Raw genomic sequence first — 20,485 nt, forward strand, 5'->3', positions numbered from 1 at the left:
GATTGCTTGCTCATCAAAAATAAATAAAAAATTAGAACAGTTGAGGGAAGCAAACTGGGTAGAGTATTCTCTCTGAACTTGTTGTATCTACAGAATCTTCCTGAACCCCTAAAATAAAAAATTGATCAACTTAAATCTTTCAAATGAATTCTAAATACATTCCTGGGTCGTATTTTAGAACATTCACGATGAGTAGAAAACGAAGCATGCAGTTTAGCAAGAATTTACCACACAGCACGCAGCTCACCCTAAAGTCTATCTCAAAGACTAGGAGGAAGAGATGAACCATTTTCTGACTGCAGCATTGGACGATACCATACAACAAAACAACAAGACTGCTGAGCAGATCCTTCAAGCATGTAGCCTACAACCAAAATCAAAGAATAATGTAAGTTGGATCCCAAAGGTCAGCAACATGCTGAAGCTCTAAGATTAGAGTTGAATGGTACACATGATATTTCAAAAGAAGAGGCATGCAGGGTAACATGAACACAAGTTAACTCGAAGACTTACAGGCAAATGCCAGTGAAGACTAGCAGCGAGGGTTTCAACATTACCAACCTGTACATTGTTACATACAAGAGGTCTGATTAGAAAGACTAAGTTTACAATGCTATGACTGTAAATGCAAAGGAGACACATGTAAGCATATCAAACCCAATATCAACAAGAATATCTAGTCAATATTGAAAAATTCAGGTGCACGCTTGACGGTTTGCGTAAGAGATAGAAGAATAGGCTTTACAATAATTATGATTTTTTTCGTTATGTCTGTTTTTCTCTTGAAAGTGAAACATACACCAGGCTCCACGTCTTTCTATCAAGAGCATTTTCTCTCTTGGACATAGATCTCTAAAGACAGGAGGGCAAGCGAAACAAGCCACGGATTTCAAACTGACAGCCTAGAGATATCTTCGACGGCAATTCATCATACACATTATCAATTCTCTAAGCTCTACTCCCCTTAAGAATTGAAGATCTCATGACCTAAATCATCCACATATAACTCTGCTTCAGGTTATTAAGAGCAAAATCAGTAAATAAGACAATATCGTATACCCATGTATTGCATACTGCTATATTAGAATTTCTGAAGGAACGATAAAGAAGGTGTTACACCAATTAACTTGCTTGGCCGCACTCGTAGAAACTTGGGAACACCCGGGTCTAAAAAAACCTTTTTTAGTACGTTACAATTAGACTTTGATGACAACCAAAAACTGATCTACAGGCTCCCTGGTATTGCAATGAATCTTACACTTGCCAGAAAGTTGCCTTCATCTAAACATGAAATTTAATCCACTATCACAACTTTCATCGACCAATCTTCACCATGAGACCACGTGCTTAAAATGCAGTGAAGAAAACAATAACGACATTGTCCAAAAAGAAAGGAAAGTGAAACTTGACACACAGAAAACGAATGATTAGCAATCTTTCCATATTGCAGTGAAAAGCAACATTGTTATTCGTCAAGCGACATACTTAAGACATCACACCTAAAAATCAAGCACACGAGCGCAAGAAGTTGGAACACAAACCTTTTGAGGACTTTTGGGCTTTTGGTCTCCAGGAGCTTCATAGTGTGGTAGGGTCATAGATTGTTGTGTGTCAAGATGTGAAAGGGGCTCGTCCTGCATCACCTCTGGAAGCAAAGGTACTGATTCTTCTACAGAGCTGCCAGAACTTGTACTAAGTGCAGCTAGCTGTTTCCGCCACTTCTCAGCAAGACTCTGAATTGATTTAAATTGCTGTTCAAAGACCTCTGTGTACATATTCCCAGGTTAGCATTAAAAACGCAATAGATCATGTCGTGTTGTAGCACGCCAGAATTACTTAAAACAAAGTTTGAATTTCGATGCTCGAGAATTGATCCGTGGATTAAGCTTGTAATCTCATATGACCAACTCTAATAACGACATTCACATCCTTCATATATGACTTAGTAACTCACCATTCTGGGGAATTTCTAAATGGTCTTCAGAATCGTCCACTATTGGCATGACATATCCACTCCTATAAGGCCAACCATTATGTACAGAAGTTCCCGTGCTACTCGGTGGCTCTGATTGATTATGGTCTCTCTCTGCGTCGACATCAGAAGTATGTGAAGAAGCATCACCGTTACAAGCAGAAAAGCAGGGACTGCTGCGAGTTGCAGGAACTACTCCCTGTAGACAAGGTCGACGCATGCTATCCTTATCATTGTGAAGATCTTCATCGCCCTCAAATATTTTTCTCCTACAAAAGGAAACGGGTTTCAATAAACCTGTAATATAGTCACAATCAAGAGTCCCTTGGTCCTCTTCATATTTCAGGGAGCCACACGAAGATAGTACATGAAGAAAAGAACATGTGACTACAGGGGCCCTAGACAGGAAATCAATTATCCTTAGGAGCAGCAGAAAAAGTAAATCAATAGCCAGAAAAACAACAGCAAAGCCTGGACTCCGGTTCAGAAACGACCTAAAACAAAGCCCCAGTGCAGCCTTGACCTCGCTACAGTTTACCACTAAGAGTTGGCCTGTCCTCTACATCAAAACGGACGTGACCAACTACCAGTTCACTAAGTTAATTACATCAAACGCAGATGAGGGCATAATCATCTGCTCAAACCCTGCATACTGTGCCCTGAGATATCTTGCGCCATAATGAGGTACCTCCGCTATAATGCAGTTAAGCTTCAGGTTTTAGAGTCTACAATGAACACGTGTAAATAGAAAGACTAAAGTGGCTGGAGAAGAGACAAAAGAGTAACTTGCAATAAACAACTTGATTTCTACAGAAGCAGGTTAAAAACAAGATCAATAAGAATTCATCTCAGCCAGAGCCAGGGAGCAGGTGGAATATATGTGAACGTAACATTAGTTACACCACACCTTCAAATCGTGATGCAGAAATAACTTCTGTTCATAACAGACTTCGAGATGCCCTGTAATTTTGGCACGTACTCGTCAACAGTCCAAGATACATGAGCTATCCATGTTGAAGAAGCATCATGGTGAGATATTTATAGAGCCTTGTAAGCAGAACCTACCCTCTATTGAATGCCTCCCATGTGATGATTTTGGTCACTTCAATGCCTCGGCCAAGAGGCAGGGTTGAGGATTCAACACCGGGTTGTCGACGTACATGTCGCATGTAATCATTTGTAGTGTCGTCTAGGGCATTGTCCGCCACCACAATTGCTCCCTTCTTCAGCTTCAGAAGATCAAAAAGCTCAATGTAACGATCAGGCTGCCCTGAAAACAACACAAACTCCAGCCCTGCGAACCGCCTTCTCGCGTCAGATTTTAACAGTGTACTGTCTGGAGTAAAGGATACACCATGGCAGTCTTTGACTAAGATGATTCTGGTGATAAAATGTTTAATTGTTGCAAAAATAACTAAGTAGCCTCAAGTGCCAATCCAAAGTAGCAATGCCATGAAATGATTTGATCAAATGTATTTACGAACATTGTGAACAACGAACCATTCTCAACTGTAAATTACCTTCTCTCTTAGGAATAAAGGTCGAGGGGTCCTCTGTAATAAATTCCACGTAATCATCCAACTCCATCTCTCTTAGGAAGTATCGAACAACATCTTGTTTCTCAGCTTCGTCATGCACAGACAACAGGCAACTGTTGGTGGCTCGCGCAGCTGCAGTGGAAGCAATGTGATGTAAGTACCCAGCAAATTATAAGCTTAAATTTATAAACATTTTTATGTGCGTTTAGTTAAAGGACGGAATATACAGTGCAGTGAGTATATGGAGGAAAGTATGAATGCAATCAAGCAAAGAGAAGACGATGAATGGCGATGAAGAGCATCACATTAATCAATCAATTAATACCTGCTGCGAGGGCTAGTGTAGATAATCCACATCCTACTTGCAGGGTATGACGTGAGTTGATTCCAGCAGCCAAAGCAGAAATAAATTCTGCACTAGCAGGTTCAAGCGGGGGGGATCTTTGTTTACCACTCCCAAGTAACTGCCGCTTCTGCAAGAGGATCCTCCGCTGTAATGGAGAAGCGATACACAAATTTTCGATCAACCAAATGTGTGCAACCAAGGATCAGTCATCCCGGCATAAAAAATTAAGAAGCATCACCAGCTAGAATATGCTTGAGCGGCTATTTAGCACAATCACTACGTTAATTTTAGTAATTATTTTCAAAGAAATTATTATAACAATACTAAGTAGCCCATGCAGGATACTATTGTTAAGTAAATGACAAGGATTATCCCGAGGATGATCACTCAAGTACGCCAGTGCAATTTGTACACTTGCGGTTATAGTACGCTTCACACTGCTAGTGAATTCAGACTCTGTACTGATCTCTTTGGATGATCCTTCCCTCATAAATCAGAATATGACCAGAGAGGAAGACACACCAGCTCCAAAGATTCACAAAACGCGGCATTCGAAATCTCTGAGTACCACCGCATCTCGCAGAAATGAGAATCTCGCATCCTGCTCCCTCCCACGACACGTAGTATTCCCAACGCTCATTACAGTCTTGTTCTCTTTTCCACCCAAGTGCTTGTGTCCTTTCTGCAACCGTCGCTGAACTTCGTCATTAACCAGAATAAAATTCACCAACTGCTACAAGGATAAAAAGTACAGGTATGAAGATAACAAGCAAAACAGGAACATCTAAAATGTCCTGCGAAAAAAGGTCAGAATTGTGTCAGGAAAGATGCATCGAGCCCTCATGTATAGCCCTCATTCACTACCTCGCGTCATTCAATCCATGGTGTTGTGCAATTATATTTGACAGATCTTCCATTTCTATCCGTTCCCATAAGCAGTGACAAAGATGTTATAAAATACTTAATTATTTCGCAATATAAATGGAAAAGTATGTCAAATTCCAACAATGCAATTGTTTGAATAGCCTCCACTACTTACAAACGTGGTTGCTTCGAGACGTTACAGTCAGGAAAATTCATCTGCTCCAACATGTATACAATTTTCAAAGTCGAGCCGGCATAGAGTTTCTCCAATTTGTACACGAAACAAAATGTGACTAGGCGACTACAGTCCTTACGAAAAATTGAGTTGGTAGAATCTCAAATGAATGACATTAAATGCAGCATAATCATTAAACTGTGAGCTGTAGACACATTTGCTTTGAAGTTGAGATGATCTCGATACTTTAGAAACTGGTACCTTCCGCGTTAGCTCTTAGAACAATCTGAAGTATTTGGGTGTAATTCCCTGGTACCTCGTGCTGAGATGTCGTAATCAAGACAGATCAGTAATGTATTCATTGTAGCTCAAATCGATGTGAGAAATTGGCATCTGTACAGCAGAGGATACGTAAAGAGAGCACGACGGGAATCTATGGATCAGGAGCTCACCTCTTAGCTCGTGCGAAGAAGACGTGAACTAGAAAGCGTAATAGAGAAAGTTTTGAACTTTCAAGGGTTGAATGCTGGCCATTATTTCTGGATCCGACTATTGACACTCTCCGCCACGTTTGGCCAGCCACATTGCTCTGTCGATGGTTCGACCAACTTGCATCACTCGCATTTCAAATTCGTTTCCGAGAGCACCAGCCAGTATGTAGACGCATCCTGCAACCAGGCCTTGCACTGCCTTTCTTGACTAAAAACACAGGCCGACGCAATTGCTCCCGTATAGTAAGAAGTGGTGAGGGAAAGGTCACGCAAATCATCACCACTTCGTATCAACAAACTCTACAATCTACTTCGGGTCAAGATGAATCCCCAAACAGCACCCCAAAAAATCGCGAAAAAACGTATCCAGTATCACTTTCTCTTGCGCGTACTAGTCCTCCCAATGCCATGGTACGGCAGGGACTTGGCCAAACAAGGAGAAATCCGCTTGTAACCCTCTCAAAAAGCGATCCAGACATCCGAATGCTGCGACAGCAATTCGAATTCCATTTTTAACAACTCGCAGTACTCAAACAACTTCTGCAAGTTTCTCCCTACTAACTCACTCCACAAATCAAACCTCAACCGGAAGAAATATATATATATATATATATATATATATATAAATCAATCCCTCTTCGCAACGCAGAAACACCTGCGTAATCCCCGACTTGATACAAACTGCAAAAATGAAGTACAAATCACCGGCGGCACAATCGAGCCAAACTAACACGCAACCACGACCGTCACCTCCCTTCGTTTCACCTTACCATCACAATCTCACCACCACACACACGTCAATCGATCCCAAATACCAAAAAAAAAAATGCACCGAAAGAGATATAAACGGCAGAGCGCAAGCTCACGAATAATCCGCTCAGTTCATATTGGCCATCTCGGAGCACGCCAAATTCCTGCTAGAAACTGACGAAGACGACGACGACGATCAAAACAATGCGGCATTCCCCGACCGATGTATCTAGTGGTTCAATTTTGCTACAGACGCACCGCAACACACACACACACCCTCGCGGCCCGTTTCAAAGCTTCTTCTTCTTCTTCGCCACACGACGAGTCCTCATCTCCCGGTATTCCAGCGCCATGAGGTTGGCACCAGGTACGGCAGGGGCTGGGTCCCCCACAGGGTGTTCCTGGAACCGGCACGATTCCTTCACCCACACCCGCACTGGTTCAAACTCTGCATTTAATGTTGCGATTGACTCTCGTTTATTTGTAGTGTGTTAGTGTTTCAATCAGTAATCCGTTTGGGATTATGGTGGTTCATCCCATTATCATGTGACTTGAGAGAGAGGGGAATTACAATTATTATATCTAAATAAATAAATAATATCCTCAAGTTTTTAGGGGTCAGTTGTACGCCACTGTAATTGCATCTCCTGAAATCTGAATCAGATGAGAGTACTTTAGCGTTGAAAGTTATTAACTTTATAACTTTCATTTGAAAGTGTTTTAGTGATTTCGAATATATATATATATATATATATATATGTATATTATTTTAAAATAAAATCAGAAATGATGAAAGTTTTACATAAAAAAGTAAAGGTTTGAAAATAAATGATAAATTTTTATTTTAAATACATAAAAAATAGGAGAAATTTTACGGGTTACGTTTACTTTTATTTTTACTTTTTTCCTTCAAATAAAACCCAACAAACAAAGGTACAGACAATCGTGAGGCTTAATCTCATAACAGAGTTGACATGGCCTTCAATTGTCACAAAATTATGTATTGAGAATTTGAATAGCTATTAATTTTCTTTGAAGAAGAAATCTAGTTAGTAGTTAGGCAAGACAGTGGAAGGGTATCATTTTCTTTTTTCTTTTTTCTTTTTCTTTCTGGTTCATTTTTCTTTAAATTATTTAAATGAGCCAAGAATCATGATTGTAATGAATATTTTATTTTATTTATGTTTTATCAAATAATTACAAAACAAGCAGAAAATAACAACCAAGGTCTCAATGTATAATATGCATATCCAAGATGTATGTTTAGAGATTTAAAGAAATTCTTATGAATGAACAGTTCCAATAATTGCAATTAGAAAAAGTAATATAATATAGAGGTAAACATGGATGAATTAATATTAAGAATGTCAGCATATTTTTATAACTCTTGCTAGTAAAGGTTCTTATACGTTTTTAGTTTTGGGAAATATGTTGAACTGAGTGAAGCAAGATATTGGACATGGTTTTGTTTATGTCGTTAACCATTATATTGTCTTAATATGAACATGGAGAACATGGACTTAAAAAAGTGGTGAGCTGACAACCACATTGACAACAGGATGGAAATTGAAGCTATCATATGTTACAAGTCGGAAGTTGAATTCAAATGAAATATTCATTGTGAAAGCTGACGTTCTATAAATATTACTCAAATTGTAGAACTTATTGACTTTAGTTGATGACCAATTCTCCTCTACAAAGAAATACACATACGTATTTAAAATTTGTCAATTAAACCATACGAAAGAAGGAAGAGGGTATCGTTAAGTGTAAACAGTTTGGAAAATAAAATGACAGTATTTCTGAGCATGTTTGATTGGGGTCGAAAACTTTAAGAGTGGAGATTCAGATATAGAAAGCAATGTAGCATTTACAAGACCAATCAATTGAATTAATCGGATTAAATTTACAGTTATAAATGGTACAAGCAAAAGTAATGATAGAGGTTTACAGAACAGGTATTTCACCAACTAAAAAGTACTGGAAGTGACATTCCCCAGTAATTTTTACATTCAGAACGATTTTGACATCATGCGGCCCAAATACTCCGTGATTCGGCAGCTTCAAGTAGGCAATGATGGGCTAAAATTCAATTAGAGAGGAAAAAGACATGATAAAGAAAGAATCAAGTGGTATTGCAAGTAATCATACATGTGACACAATGCAGCATAGCTCACAAATTTTTATAAAAGTTGCCATGGAGCAACTTCGTAGTAACCGAATACAATAAGAGAGTGGCAATATACCAACATAAATGCAGCTTGCAAAATAGTGTGGTATTTTACTCGTATCCCTCCAACCTAGGAAGATATGAAAATTTACAAAACTGTATTCTGAGAACAGTCACATGAAATCCAACTTTTAAATCAAATTCAGGAAGAATTCCCACACAACTCCCTGACAGAGGCCACAGACTCAAATTTCATGATTCACTACCTGAAGATTTGGGCAGAAAGCGAAAAACAAAAACAATGAAAAATTAGTGCAGGCTTCTGCTTTCCACCTCCAGTCAGTATCTACACTTAGCCTGCACACATCAGAGCAAATTCACACGCTTAAATTTCTGTCGTTTAACATAAGTGTCGGACAAAACCAGCCCACATTCCGACACACACTGAAAGCGCACTCGCTGCAAAAGGAAACCCTACATTACATAAGGCTAGTCCACATTAAGTTAACATGAATTTTATGTGCTCACAGGACAAAATGGTCTAAATCAGCACTAAAATTCCCAAGCAAGAAACGATATTATACTGTGTGCAATATACACTGAAACAGGATTGAACTCTGAAAATAACGACGACGTCCTGCTACACAAAGCACAAAAACACGCTTCACTCCTCAACGTGGATACCAATTCCCAACCCCATCAGCTGGAAGGAGAACGATGGGCTCGAGGAGAAGAAGTAGATGAAGCAGGAGACTCACGATTGCTGCAAGTGAATCCACGGCAAATGGAAAGCCAAATGATGATGATGATGACGATAATGATGGCAAGAACTATAAGCTTCACTTTCATGTTCTGGAACCACATCTTGCGACGCAGTTGCTTGCCTTGTCGCTGAAAGTTGTCAGCCTGCCACGAACAATAGGCTGTTACAACTGGACCCAATATAGTTCTTACCTTTGTCATTAGTTTATTAAACCTCAATGTAGAATTGGACAAAGAGTATGTATCCGATTGCAAAGCCGATTAGAAAAAACCCTGTGGTATACAACGCCAAGGTGAATTCGGAAATTAAATGCCTAAAATACATGTACAAAACAAATCATCGCAGTTAATGTGATTCGCGCACTAGATACGGTAGTAGTTCTTACCTGGAAACGCAAGTTCTCTGTCTTATCAACAAGAAGCTCAATCTTCTCTCCACGATCAAGCACCTGCGTAAGTCATTGTGAAAGCAAAATCCTTCAATACGATACAGACTTCACGGGAAAGGTCCAGCAAAATGAGGTGTAGAACGTTAAGCTAGAATTGAGCTAGCAAATTTTACCCAAAAACAAAAACAAAAAATAAATAAATAAATAAACAAAATCTGTCTCTGAGGGTCCACCCTCCAACTCTCACTGACTACAATCAAGTCAACATACTTAGTAAATACAGCTAATCGTCCCAACAATGGGGAGGCATTGAGCACACCTTCTCGATATTGTCCATCATGATTCCCTTGACTTCCGCAACTTGGGACTTAATCTTCGAAATTTTGTTCATTTCATCAGGGTGATCGACGCAGTACTGCATGTGGTCCTTCAGTTTCGGACTGTACACCCAACAAAAATGACTCAATAAAGATAGGGTTTAAAGAAAAAAAAATAGTACGTAACGAGCAGAATAGTGAACTGAACCCAAACCCATAAAGATGAATGCAAAACGCAGTAATCTTTCGAAAGTCAAAAAGTTCGCATCTCGTAGTCTCCTACAGAATGCAGAGACAACATGGTAAACAATCACAGTACGGAAAGCTTTCTCACCCGAATTCTTTATCTAAACTGTTGGCGATGGCCGAGTCGGCCTTTCCTCCTGCATAACGCCGCTTAAAGTCCTCCTTCACTCGCTCAAGGAAAGCAAACGGAATTTGCCTCCCAAATTCCTCATCAGCCACAACCAAATATGCTGTAAACCAATCCAATACAACTAGTTACAAACTTGTTCGTATAACTCTCATAAAAATGAGATGATACTACCCTCATCACACATGGCTCAAGACATATCATACGTATGACTTGAAAACAAGCTCGCGAAGGACCCCAGCAACCCACATAACGCATGCCGATCTCAATCTGGGCATTCCAAAACCCGATTAGTTTGAAGTAATCCTTCATTAAACTCGATGATCTTTACTAATAGGAACACATCAGGAAGGGAGCTTACTGTAGCCTTCCTCAACAAGGTAGTTGAAGGTGTGTCGATCACAGGTGTAAGTGAATTTATTGTTGTTTGGTGGAAGCTTCTGAAGACATTGCACTGCAATGGTGCTGAAGTTGCCAGAAAAGGCAGTGTACTCGGCCAGCACCGTTGAGCCTCTGGCAACAAAGCTGTAAATCAGCGACTGAGTACCCATCTTTACAACGGTGGGTGTCCCCAGAAATAGGCAACTTCCAAATATCTATATATACGGTATGCCTCAGGCCCAAAACGCTAGACTTCGCGGTCTCCTCTGCAACCAATCAGCACGAAATGTTAGCTTCCATCTAATTGGAAAACCTTCGTTTCAGCCTCCATCTGATACAAGATAATCACTAAATCGACTCAAAGATGAAACATCTACATTTCATTCCAGCAAAACAATCGGGAATTCAAAATGATAAAATCTACCTAAATGCCATCCTAAATTAGAAAGAAGGATCTCCAAAAAGTATTCTAGTGTACTATTTCAACATGTTGGGCTGAAATAACATTCTGTGGCAACATTTGGGGCTCAACAAACAACATGACCCTCTCTACACTTCCGATCGAATCCATCTTTCTCCTTACCAAGACCTTCGAACTTCAGGTCATGTTCCCCTACTCTCCAAGTAAGGATAGTAGAAGCTTCCTGACTTCATGTTAAATTACCGAAAACTATGCAGAAAAAAAAAAGTTAACCCCAACAGGACATAACTTTAACAATAAAAATAGTTCACTCACGACTAAAAATAATAACTGGTGCATTAAAAAATTACTGTTGTTAAGCCACTTAAGTATATAGGTAGAGTCCAGATCCAGACCAGATCTTTACAACACTCTTTCTATGGGATCTACGAGGACTGGAATGCCAATGTACTATGTTTCGTGCCACCATACGTACGGAAGGGCAAATTTATGTGTGATCTACGGCCTTGGCTATGAAGCACGACACAAGGCAACTTGGCAGTCGCAGATCCGGCGTGAAGAGTACCATAATCCATGTGAACAAGACAGCTAAAATATTTGAAAATGATCTAGAGCGCTCAAAACAAAAAGAACAACACTATCACGCATCGGAAACCTGTGATTTCGTTCAACTTTCGCCATCTACTTCTCTCCGACACTGTAGCATCAAATCCAAATACCACCCGCTCGATCTATTGCGCCACATTAAACTCCCTTCCCAATCACGAAACCTTCAGAACAGAAAAAAGCTCACCAAGATGTGCAGAACAAGAACACACACACAATAAAATAATAAAATAATAAAGAAGGTCACTAGCAACAGCTTTAGATGAAATCCGCAGAGAATGAAACGCACTCGCCAGGACGAAGGACGAAGCAAAACGAAATCCCGACGCCTCACCTCAAGGAAATGGCATCCCTAGGAACTTGTTAGATGAGAGGAAGGGGAGGAAATGAAAACGAATGGCACAACAGGTACCTGATCCGAGAGCAGCGTGCACTTGAAAACGCGTGAGTGAGTCTGAGAGGCGAAGAAGGCAAGGGCTCGTATCGACGACGCGAGGCGCCGCTGAGATGCGAAAGACGGAGGGGGACCAGGCCAGGGTCGCAGAAGAAGGGGAGCCTCGAAAAGCACGGGGGCACGAAGAAACGAAGGAAGTGGATGAAGAGGAAGGTCCCCCGCAGCTCTCTCTCGCTCGGTCACTCCATTCTAGAGCCTCATCTTCCGCCCCCCTTTCCCGTGCCTCTCGGGCACCGGTTCCCGTGAATGATAGTGATGAATTTCCTCATCCGCCTCCGTTAAACGGTCATCCACGACCGTGATAGATGGCGGCCCGCCGCGCTCATTCCTAAGTGGTGTGACCGTGGCAACTTTTTCCACCCCCCTGCCCGCTGCGAGGTGGGCAGCACTCCCTCTCTGCCCTGCCCTGCCCATCCCCGGTTTGTGAACTTGTTAAATCAGTTTCGTGATTGTTTACTGTTAATTATGTTGTATTATTAAAACAAAAAAAATCAAATATTAACTCTTTGCTTAGGTCACAATTCATTGAACATGAAAAACGTAAGTTGTCTCCAATTAGACAGATAATAAGAGGAATTATACAAAGAATAATTAAACGCATAACAGTTGTTGATAATGCTAGCTTATTACTTTCTTGCTACAGCATACATGATGACTTGAATAATTTAATATATTTTGACACCATGTACAAGCAACCACTATAACTTTAGCTTTCTAGCCTTATGAACGAATTTAAATAAGTATGTGTAAGAATGTATAAATATATGATCAGTTTCAAAACAAGTATGTATAAATTTTCTTTAGCATCGATAGCCTCCATCATAACTCATTAAATTAGTTTAAGTGTTATCTGAGAATTTATTTACTAAATCTAAGTTTTATATTGTGTTTTCATTTATATATTTATATTTATATATAACTCTTGTACATTTTACATAGTTGCAAGGGAGATATTGACTACTTTGTTGTTTGTTGGTTCCTAAAAAGTTGTGCCATGTTGCAGTCCCATGGGGCTACAATTTTTAATGACTTCTTACTAATGCCGTCAATTATGACCTTCGTATTTATTAAAAAGTGGATATGGAGTTTCACTTGAATCTGCCATCTTAATATGACACTCCTCTGTCTCATAAACATTAATATAATTGGTATGCTACTATCATAAGATTTGATATCTATAAAACTCTCTATACATGTGATATTCTACATGGTAAATGCAATGACATCCTAAAAGTAAATAAAATATGTGAGAACACTGTAAATAAAGTTACCTCTTACTAATTAATATTTGAATTGTCTATGATTACATCAAAAAATCTCATAAATAGAATTTAATGTTTGCTTCACTTCATCAAAATTTCTAAGAGTTTTTGTTGTTATTTATTTTTATTTATTTTTAATTTATTTTTGATCTTCTATGGTGATTCATAGAAGTGCCTCCTATAATGCTTTATCAGGTCTTTGTCAAACACTGTACTTTTCCCTCATCTTTCAAAGGCATGTAAGGAAATCTAAGAACCTCATTTGCTGAAGAAATATTTGTAATTGCTACAAAAAATAAATAAATAAATAAATAAACTGTTAAAGGATTTCAGAGAACTTATTTTACTTGTGTAGTCATACAAAGAATTACATAACCAACATATATTTTTTGTGCAAATTCCATTTTAATCACACAGATTTTATTCACGTTTTGTTCACCCAGATATTATTCACACAGATTTTACTGCACAACACAAAAACAATGTCTCTACTTCTGATATTCTATTGTATATATTTCAGAAGAAAAGAAAAGAAAAGAAAAAGAAATATATATTATGAAATCCCACATGATTTCTGTGTGTTGTAGTTGTTTTTCAATACAAATGAATGCAAAAAAGGTTCTATAAAAATGATTCTTAGAAAGTTGATGTTTCAGTTCACAAGAAGATGTGACAAATGTGTGTGTGTGCATGCACGTGTGTTTTCTTCAAGTCACAAATGTAAAAGAGTGAAACTGTAATGTAAACTATATATATATATATATATATATTCCTTATATAAAACAGCTCAAGCATAACCAACAAGATAAATCAATGGGATAAACCAAAGGAGACAAAAACCATCTCTAATTAGCTACATATTTCAACATAGCCAATTGCATGGGTTTCCACTAATATGTATGTATGTATGTATGTATGTATATATATATATATATATATATATACACAGAATTGTTAATTTGACCCACACATTTCCTAAATTGACTCACCCATCCTAACTATAAAATGTGATTTTACATCAAAGACAAATTTTAAGATGGAATTTGAAAATTTGTCCCTACTGATTGTTTGCATGTAATTTTGATTAGAGTGTGTTATTGTGGACCTACATTGAGAAATATTTTAGATTTAATATTATTTTTGAAACAGTTGTCATGATTTAGCTATTAAATACAAAATTCTATGGAAGTCCACATACCCTGATTTGTGGAACAGGCTCATGCATGTAATATAAATAAGAGTCTTGTTCCATGATGGACTCTTGATGAAACAGCTACAAATCTAATCACCAATCTCACATTACAATATATAAGAAGAAACAAAATCAACACAGCAAATTTGAAAGTGAAGACAGTTCACATTTTTTCAAAAATGACATGCAAGTAAAACTTTCTACTTAGTGATAGAAAATTAAAAACAAAATAAAAACACCATTCCTGATTACAACGGAAATAATCACTCTTCACATATTCAAATAAAACTTTAAAAGTTGTACAAAAATCATCACGGTATCAATCACAAATAACAAAACAGGGTCATTGTCAAAATACACAAGAAGATAGTTGCAAAGATTCGGAAAAACAAGCACCCTCAGTTCCGAGTTGGTATGAAATATTAAAACCATGAAGTGTATTAATCTATACCTCACATATATGAACATGTGACTTATGGGTTTTACAAATCCACTACATTTTATCTTCTTTATTTATTTATTTCTTCTGAACTCAGTTTTTTCCAAACAGTGATGATATCACTGACATGGGTACAACGAGCTTGTGTACTTCAAGCCCGTTTCTCACAATCCTCACAGTCGTAAAGAGTCTTTCTAACCCCTCACAGTTTACCAAAACTCCTACCTTTAGTCTTGGATTTGTTTATTTATTTATTTTTTGAAAACTTCCGGTTTAAGAATGGGTTGTAAAGCATTCATTTCCAAGTGCGGCGCTCTCCGGGGAGGAAAATAAAAATGTTGTGTGATGAGACGTCGTTGGCCTTGAAGCCACACAGGTGCGAAGGAAGAACAAAGCTCGTCACATTGCAACTCTCGTACAAGATGGCAAGTTCGGAGAGGGGACGACACTGATCGTGAGCTCACCGCCAGGTGGTGTTACAATTGGGGCGAAGAAGATTGTCTCTGGAGGGTTGTTCATTCTCGTTTTGCTGTCTGCGGCGTCACACTTACACAGAAGCTGGGAAAGGGTGCCTTCCTTTCTTTCCTTCCTTCCCTCCTTTCTCTCTCACTCTCTCACTCATGTTGGCGGTCGTTTTTATTCTGTTTGTTTTTGTTTGATTTTGTGAAGGTGAGGATCTTGACACTGGGGTTCATGGTTCTTATACCAACTGGGTGACCCTGGCGTGGTGCGCTGCGACTTCTGAGGGAGTCGACACTACTGCTGATATTAGTCATGCTCCAGGAGTGTTGTGAGTGATGGATCTGCACGAGTTGGGCTGTATCGAGTTGGGCTTTTAGATGCACGGGGAGTGCTCAGCGTAGTCATCCTATCTGCCGTTGATCAGGCGTTACCCTAATTTCTTCAGTTCGAATCATAATCATTCGATACAACTTAAGCAACGAGTTTGTCGATTCTGCATTTTAAGCAGGTGAACAAGTCTCCATGTCCTCATTGTGCTGCTTTTCCAATCTTTCCTCTTGTCGAAGTTGGTTCTGCTTCTTGTGTGGATTCCTATGGAGAAGAAAACAAACATGCTGCCGTAGAATGTGTGAGTAATTGGGCATGCGGCACGTATGTTTTCAGTGCAGTAATGTTGAGGTCTCTAAATATCAACCCGACCATCATTGTTGAACAGACTTGTGGAAGTTACATTGTTTCTACAGGGCGATATTCTTTGTAGTTCATGAAGGTGAAGACGTGCGAATGGTTTGTTCTTCTGGGTTGGAATGTAGAGATGCACAGTAACTGATGCAATTGCAAGCTGAGTGTGCGAATACGTTTCAAGGGTAATGAGAAACAAAGTACATCGATGGTGTTTCTGGGATCTAACTGTGGTGATTTATTGGCATACGGAAGAGCAGTGCAGTTACTAGGAGAGGTCCGAGTAGAAAGCTGTACATGGTGGAGCTGAGGCGCAGTGTTTTTTCTTTTAGTGATTAACAACTCTGTTGCTCAACAGGGACACGGGACTCTCTAGAATATCGTCAAAAGCCGAAATCAGCAAGAGTTCGTGGTCCCAGTTCAGGAGGACAGATTCTTCGGGCTTGATCATTTAGTTCATGCTCAACTACAGTGGCTTGATGCACGAGGGGGGTTGTTCATTCGAAGATTCATCGTTCGCTTTGTATGTGAACTTGGACGATGATGGGCAATGGCGTGGTCGCTCAGCTCCAGCACCTTGATGTACCCAATTCTCTAGGTGCCAAGGTTGTTGGGTGAGTGTTCGTGAACTTCCATTCTATACCTGTGAACTTTAAATGTGAAGTTTCGGTCATCGCTGTTGAATACAACAAGCGTGATTATGTGGTGAACACAAGATGCATGTGATAGTCCTCTTTGTACCCTCTTCGGTTCTCAACTTTGAGGTATTTTACGATGTCCATCTGCATCCAGTTCCCTTCTATGCTGGTCAACGTAGTGGAACTCGCGACATCTAAGCGCACCAGCAAGCAGATACCTGCATGCTTTGCTTGAGGAGGTGCAAAATGTTGTACTATAGACTAAGAAGCTAATGCTTATATGATCAGAAGCATCTGTTTTTAGGCAACATGTGCAACCAAGCTTAGCCGTGATCACGTGTTTTTATTCAGCTATCCTGTGTTTGTGATGTAACTTGTCAATTTGTTATTTTTAAGTTCTTACTTTTATTGATTCATCAAATTTTTTGCTTTCCGTCGTGGCCCTAACTCGAAGACGGAAGAAGACACGAGGTGGAAGAGCTGCTGGAGCTGAGAAAGGTGGAATTAGTCTACGGCACTTCAGCATGAAAGGTGATGGCTTGTATTTACTCTTCATGTTATCTAAGCGACTTATCTCGTTTGTGCATCTTGAACCACTGAAGATTTTTAGAAATTGATGTGTACTATCTCCCTGTTACCTCAACCTAATTGTATTATTCCCCTCGTCATTTTAATTTTGCTTGCAATCCATCAATAATAAGATCCATAGTTGTTAAGCTGTAGCTAATTGGTGGGTATGTGTGTAGTAGTGCAAAAGGGTTTCACCTCTTAACATGTTGAACTTCCATCTTTGTTTGCTTGAAAACGACCCAGTATGTGGAATAGTGGAAAGCAAGGGACGAACCACCTACAATGAGGTGAAATCATGTCTCATTCTGTTCTCGTCGTTTTTTTCTTTAGGGGCATGGAAGGTATTGTTGAGGATCAACTAACAGATACTTTACTTCAAAGCGGTGCTGGACTAGCTTTCAATTTGGTGTTGTGAACTGTCTTTGTAGGTTTGAACTGCAAGTTCTGGTTGTTCTGGGTTTGTGTCCCTTAAATAATGTTCTCATTCTTGGTTCAGGTAGCAGACGAGTTAGTTGCTGAGTTCAGTAATACAGATTTCCCTCATGTCTCCTCCGATCAGGTGTGATCTCACTCCCCCGAGCTCTTCGATCAACAGGGTAGTACGGGAAGAAAGAGGGAAGAGAGTGATTTGGAACACCTTGCTTTGCCATTAAGGATGACGTAATCGGGCATAATCGTTTAGAAATAGTGAATGCCTGCCGGAAGAATTGCTAGTCTCTTCTTGTATTTTGCACCTTCCTCTTTTGGTATCTAATGGTGTGATGTGCGTATTGAGCAGCCACAGTATGATGAGAAAAACATCCGTCGACGTGTTTATGACGCTCTTAATGTTCTCATGGCCATGGGTATCATCTTAAAGGACAAAAAGAGTATTCAGTGGAAGGGACTACCGTCTTCCGATGTTGGTAATGTGGCAGACCTCAAGGTGATCTCCGCTTTATCCATTGTCTCCCATCTTGTCTATTTATTCCACTGCTGCTCTTTGCAGCGGTTGTTCCTTCGATGCCCATTGCAATGTGTAAGTTGCTCCATGTCCTCGTCCAAGTAATTATCCGAACGGTTGTTACATTTTTGCAAGTGCTTTGGTGTGGAAAATCGTTGTCCTTCTCATCTCCCGGAAATGTTTTGTTGGAGAAGATAAAATTATAGAAGTTAATAATGGATGGGTCCAGGCTGAAGGCACGCGAATTAGAGGAAGAATTGAAAGAAAAGTCGCTTACCTTCATGAGTTACAGACTCAGGTATTTAATGTATTGCAGTTGCGTGGGAGGGTGTTCGAATCTCGTTTAGAATCAGCCGTAACAATTGGGTTGGGGACCTGTTTAGCATGCATTCAAACGAAATGTTTTGTTGGACTGATGGAGATAACTGAGACACCCTGCCACCATCATCTGTTACTAGTTGCGTGATTCAGATTTACATAGTAAGTTGGGTATATCGAAGCATTCTCCGAAAGGGGAGACACAATGAATTATCAAATTTGCAAGCGGTCTTAATGTGTATTGTTGGAAATATTTCAGGTGGCAGGTCTGTATAATTTGGTTTCTCGCAACGAACAACTTTCTCAAGAGAAAAAAGCTCCACATCGAGTTGTTGCTTTGCCATTTATTCTTGTGCAGGTTCTTGCTTTACCATCACCTCCTTTGGACATGTCTTTTGGTGGCTTGCCTATCATTTTCACCTCATTACACAGCATGTTTAACGCAACGTTATATCTCCGACCCAGGATTTATTTATTTATTTATTATTTTAATAAATTTTCTGTGAAGAATTCTTCAATCTTTACTTTGTTTTGGATGCACACATGGTTGATGGCCATTGTGGGTGCACCCACGTCTGATTTTGGTTTTTGGGATAATTTTCAATTTCTTGTGGGATTGCGTGACAGACCCGACCGCATGCCACTGTGGAATTAGAGATTTCGGAGAACATGCAGGTTGTGCACTTCGACTTCAACAGGTTTGAAGTTCTTCTCACTCATGTAGGTCTTTCATGATTTGGTTCACAGATGAGTGGGGCAGTGGTCTCTAGCGTTGAACTTGTGAATCAGCTCAAGCAGTTTTGACCTTAGTCTTCTTACTAATGCTTGTAGACCACCATGCTAAGGGACGTGATCTGGGCCTGGATGGCGTATTTGCAATGTTGTACTAGTGGCTGAAAGACTAATTTCTCATATCATGAATGTTGGGGTTTAGTACACCGTTTGAGCTGCACGATGACGCATATGTTGTCAAGACATTGAGCTCGCAAGAGCAGAGAACAGCGAGGACCCAGTGATGCCCAGCCGCACTGCCTTTGACGATGGATTCAATGCTTTTGAGGAAGATTTCTCCGTTCTCTTCGACAATTCCCAGCGTTCAGATTTTCCTCATCACTCTAGGTCCCCTTGTAATGCTTCTTTGCCATGTCCCTTTTGAAACACAACTTGGACTCCTGTTTCTGGTATTCTAAAAGCTAAGGCGAAGCATGAGATCATCTCTTCGTGAGCTGTAATGTTTTCGGTCCCTTGTTTCCTATTACTAACCATGTGGATCAAGTGGGATAGAACTCGTATGATTTGAGGATATGAAAACTTTACCTCTTAGAAGAGATTAGTGCTGTGGGCTCTGGGCCTAACGTTGCGATTTGATCCGTTTTGGTACTCGTCGTTGATATTCATTTGAGGAGAGTGAGACTTAGGTCAGCTGAGGTCTGCAAAAAGATGTACATTATTGGATTCAATAAAAGGATCGTTTCTCAAACGCGAGCAAACCAGTTAATGATTGTATTGTTATTGTTTTTGCAGCTGTGCTAGTAGGGCACAGAATTGTGGGAAACATTCTACTGAAACTTCTGTTTGCAACGTTCTCAAAGTAAGTCTTGGAAATTCATTTCGTGAAGAGAGTTGGCCGTGGAACTTGCTGCCACAATGTACCTGGTAACTTGATGCCACAATGTACCTAGTAACTTGATGCCACAATGTACCTGGTAACTTGATGCCACAATGTACCTGTTAACTTGATGCCACAATGTACCTGGTAACTTGATGCCACAATGTACCTGTTAACTTGATGCCACAATGTACCTGGTAACTTGATGCCATAGTGTTTGTGAGTTCTGGACTCTACACATTGTCCAACGCCTAATCAAAAGGGGAAAGGCCCTTCCAGCCCTAACTTTATCGTGTTCCATACGACCTCATAATCTAGGATAGCCCCGGATTTTAAACTTTATGCAAAAGAGAGAATGTGGT

General features: G+C 39.7%; 3 protein-coding genes across 16 annotated transcripts in view; 1 reads left to right on the forward strand and 2 right to left on the reverse strand.

The window, feature by feature from the left end:
* The window catches only part of LOC112281834 (uncharacterized), a 7,615-nt gene extending 1,186 nt beyond the window's left edge, over positions 1 to 6,429 (reverse strand). For 2 of the 9 annotated variants that reach the window (XM_073533774.2, XM_024518771.3), the window contains exons 1-7: positions 5,348 to 6,428; positions 4,379 to 4,538; positions 3,836 to 4,001; positions 3,493 to 3,642; positions 3,038 to 3,266; positions 1,955 to 2,241; positions 1,542 to 1,765 (exon numbers count right to left, since the gene is read on the reverse strand). In XM_073533774.2, the coding sequence (XP_073389875.1) occupies positions 1,542 to 1,765; positions 1,955 to 2,241; positions 3,038 to 3,266; positions 3,493 to 3,642; positions 3,836 to 4,001; positions 4,379 to 4,456 (1,134 nt within the window). In that variant the 5' untranslated portion in view covers positions 4,457 to 4,538; positions 5,348 to 6,428. Of the gene's footprint in view, positions 1 to 228; positions 365 to 513; positions 562 to 1,541; positions 1,766 to 1,954; positions 2,242 to 3,037; positions 3,267 to 3,492; positions 3,643 to 3,835; positions 4,002 to 4,378; positions 4,539 to 4,895; positions 4,937 to 5,156; positions 5,218 to 5,347 lie in introns of all 9 variants that reach the window. The other 7 variants (XM_024518765.3, XR_016502599.1, XM_024518767.3 and 4 more) reach the window with 7 other exon arrangements.
* A 1,875-nt stretch (positions 6,430 to 8,304) lies between these two features.
* LOC112281458 (vesicle-associated membrane protein 722) lies at positions 8,305 to 12,101 on the reverse strand. Of its 3 annotated transcripts, none has more exons than XM_024517993.3 (7): positions 11,968 to 12,101; positions 10,509 to 10,794; positions 10,109 to 10,250; positions 9,777 to 9,897; positions 9,455 to 9,517; positions 9,065 to 9,212; positions 8,305 to 8,663 (listed from the first exon to the last, which is right to left on the reverse strand). In XM_024517993.3, exons 2-7 carry the CDS (start codon positions 10,696 to 10,698, stop codon positions 8,659 to 8,661), a joined length of 669 nt encoding a protein of 222 aa, XP_024373761.1. In that variant the 5' UTR covers positions 10,699 to 10,794; positions 11,968 to 12,101; the 3' UTR covers positions 8,305 to 8,658. The 3 variants fall into 3 exon arrangements, with proteins under 3 accessions (XP_024373761.1, XP_024373763.1, XP_024373762.1); XM_024517995.3 differs by having other exon boundaries at positions 11,890 to 12,101; XM_024517994.3 differs by having other exon boundaries at positions 11,845 to 12,101.
* A 2,994-nt stretch (positions 12,102 to 15,095) lies between these two features.
* On the forward strand, positions 15,096 to 19,994 carry LOC112281457 (transcription factor-like protein DPB). Of its 4 annotated transcripts, none has more exons than XM_024517989.3 (11): positions 15,096 to 15,470; positions 15,572 to 15,872; positions 16,404 to 16,659; positions 17,138 to 17,214; positions 17,497 to 17,540; positions 17,750 to 17,812; positions 18,032 to 18,178; positions 18,426 to 18,494; positions 18,774 to 18,872; positions 19,142 to 19,212; positions 19,449 to 19,994. In XM_024517989.3, exons 3-11 carry the CDS (start codon positions 16,586 to 16,588, stop codon positions 19,528 to 19,530), a joined length of 726 nt encoding a protein of 241 aa, XP_024373757.1. In that variant the 5' UTR covers positions 15,096 to 15,470; positions 15,572 to 15,872; positions 16,404 to 16,585; the 3' UTR covers positions 19,531 to 19,994. The 4 variants fall into 4 exon arrangements, with proteins under 4 accessions (XP_024373757.1, XP_024373759.1, XP_090105824.1 ...); XM_090249698.1 differs by having other exon boundaries at positions 15,227 to 15,372; XM_024517991.3 differs by lacking the exon at positions 18,426 to 18,494 and having other exon boundaries at positions 15,218 to 15,470.
* Positions 19,995 to 20,485: the final 491 nt, after the last annotated feature.

Source organism: Physcomitrium patens, chromosome 4, assembly GCF_059467195.1.
Source record: "Physcomitrium patens ecotype Gransden chromosome 4, ASM5946719v1, whole genome shotgun sequence".
NCBI lineage: Eukaryota > Viridiplantae > Streptophyta > Bryopsida > Funariales > Funariaceae > Physcomitrium > Physcomitrium patens.

Excerpts from the sequence above, each read along its gene's own strand:
- LOC112281458 (XM_024517993.3), bottom strand. The coding sequence starts at position 10,698 with ATGGGTACTCAGTCGCTGATTTACAGCTTTGTTGCCAGAGGCTCAACG. Across the intron at positions 9,518-9,776 it reads TGATGGACAATATCGAGAAG|GTGCTTGATCGTGGAGAGAA; the intron begins GTGTGCTCAATG and ends TGACTTACGCAG. Across the intron at positions 9,213-9,454 it reads CAGAGAACTTGCGTTTCCAG|GCTGACAACTTTCAGCGACA; the intron begins GTAAGAACTACT and ends TGTTCGTGGCAG.
- LOC112281457 (XM_024517989.3), top strand. The coding sequence starts at position 16,586 with ATGATGGGCAATGGCGTGGTCGCTCAGCTCCAGCACCTTGATGTACCC. Across the intron at positions 18,179-18,425 it reads GTAATGTGGCAGACCTCAAG|GCTGAAGGCACGCGAATTAG; the intron begins GTGATCTCCGCT and ends GGATGGGTCCAG. Across the intron at positions 18,873-19,141 it reads TGCCATTTATTCTTGTGCAG|ACCCGACCGCATGCCACTGT; the intron begins GTTCTTGCTTTA and ends ATTGCGTGACAG.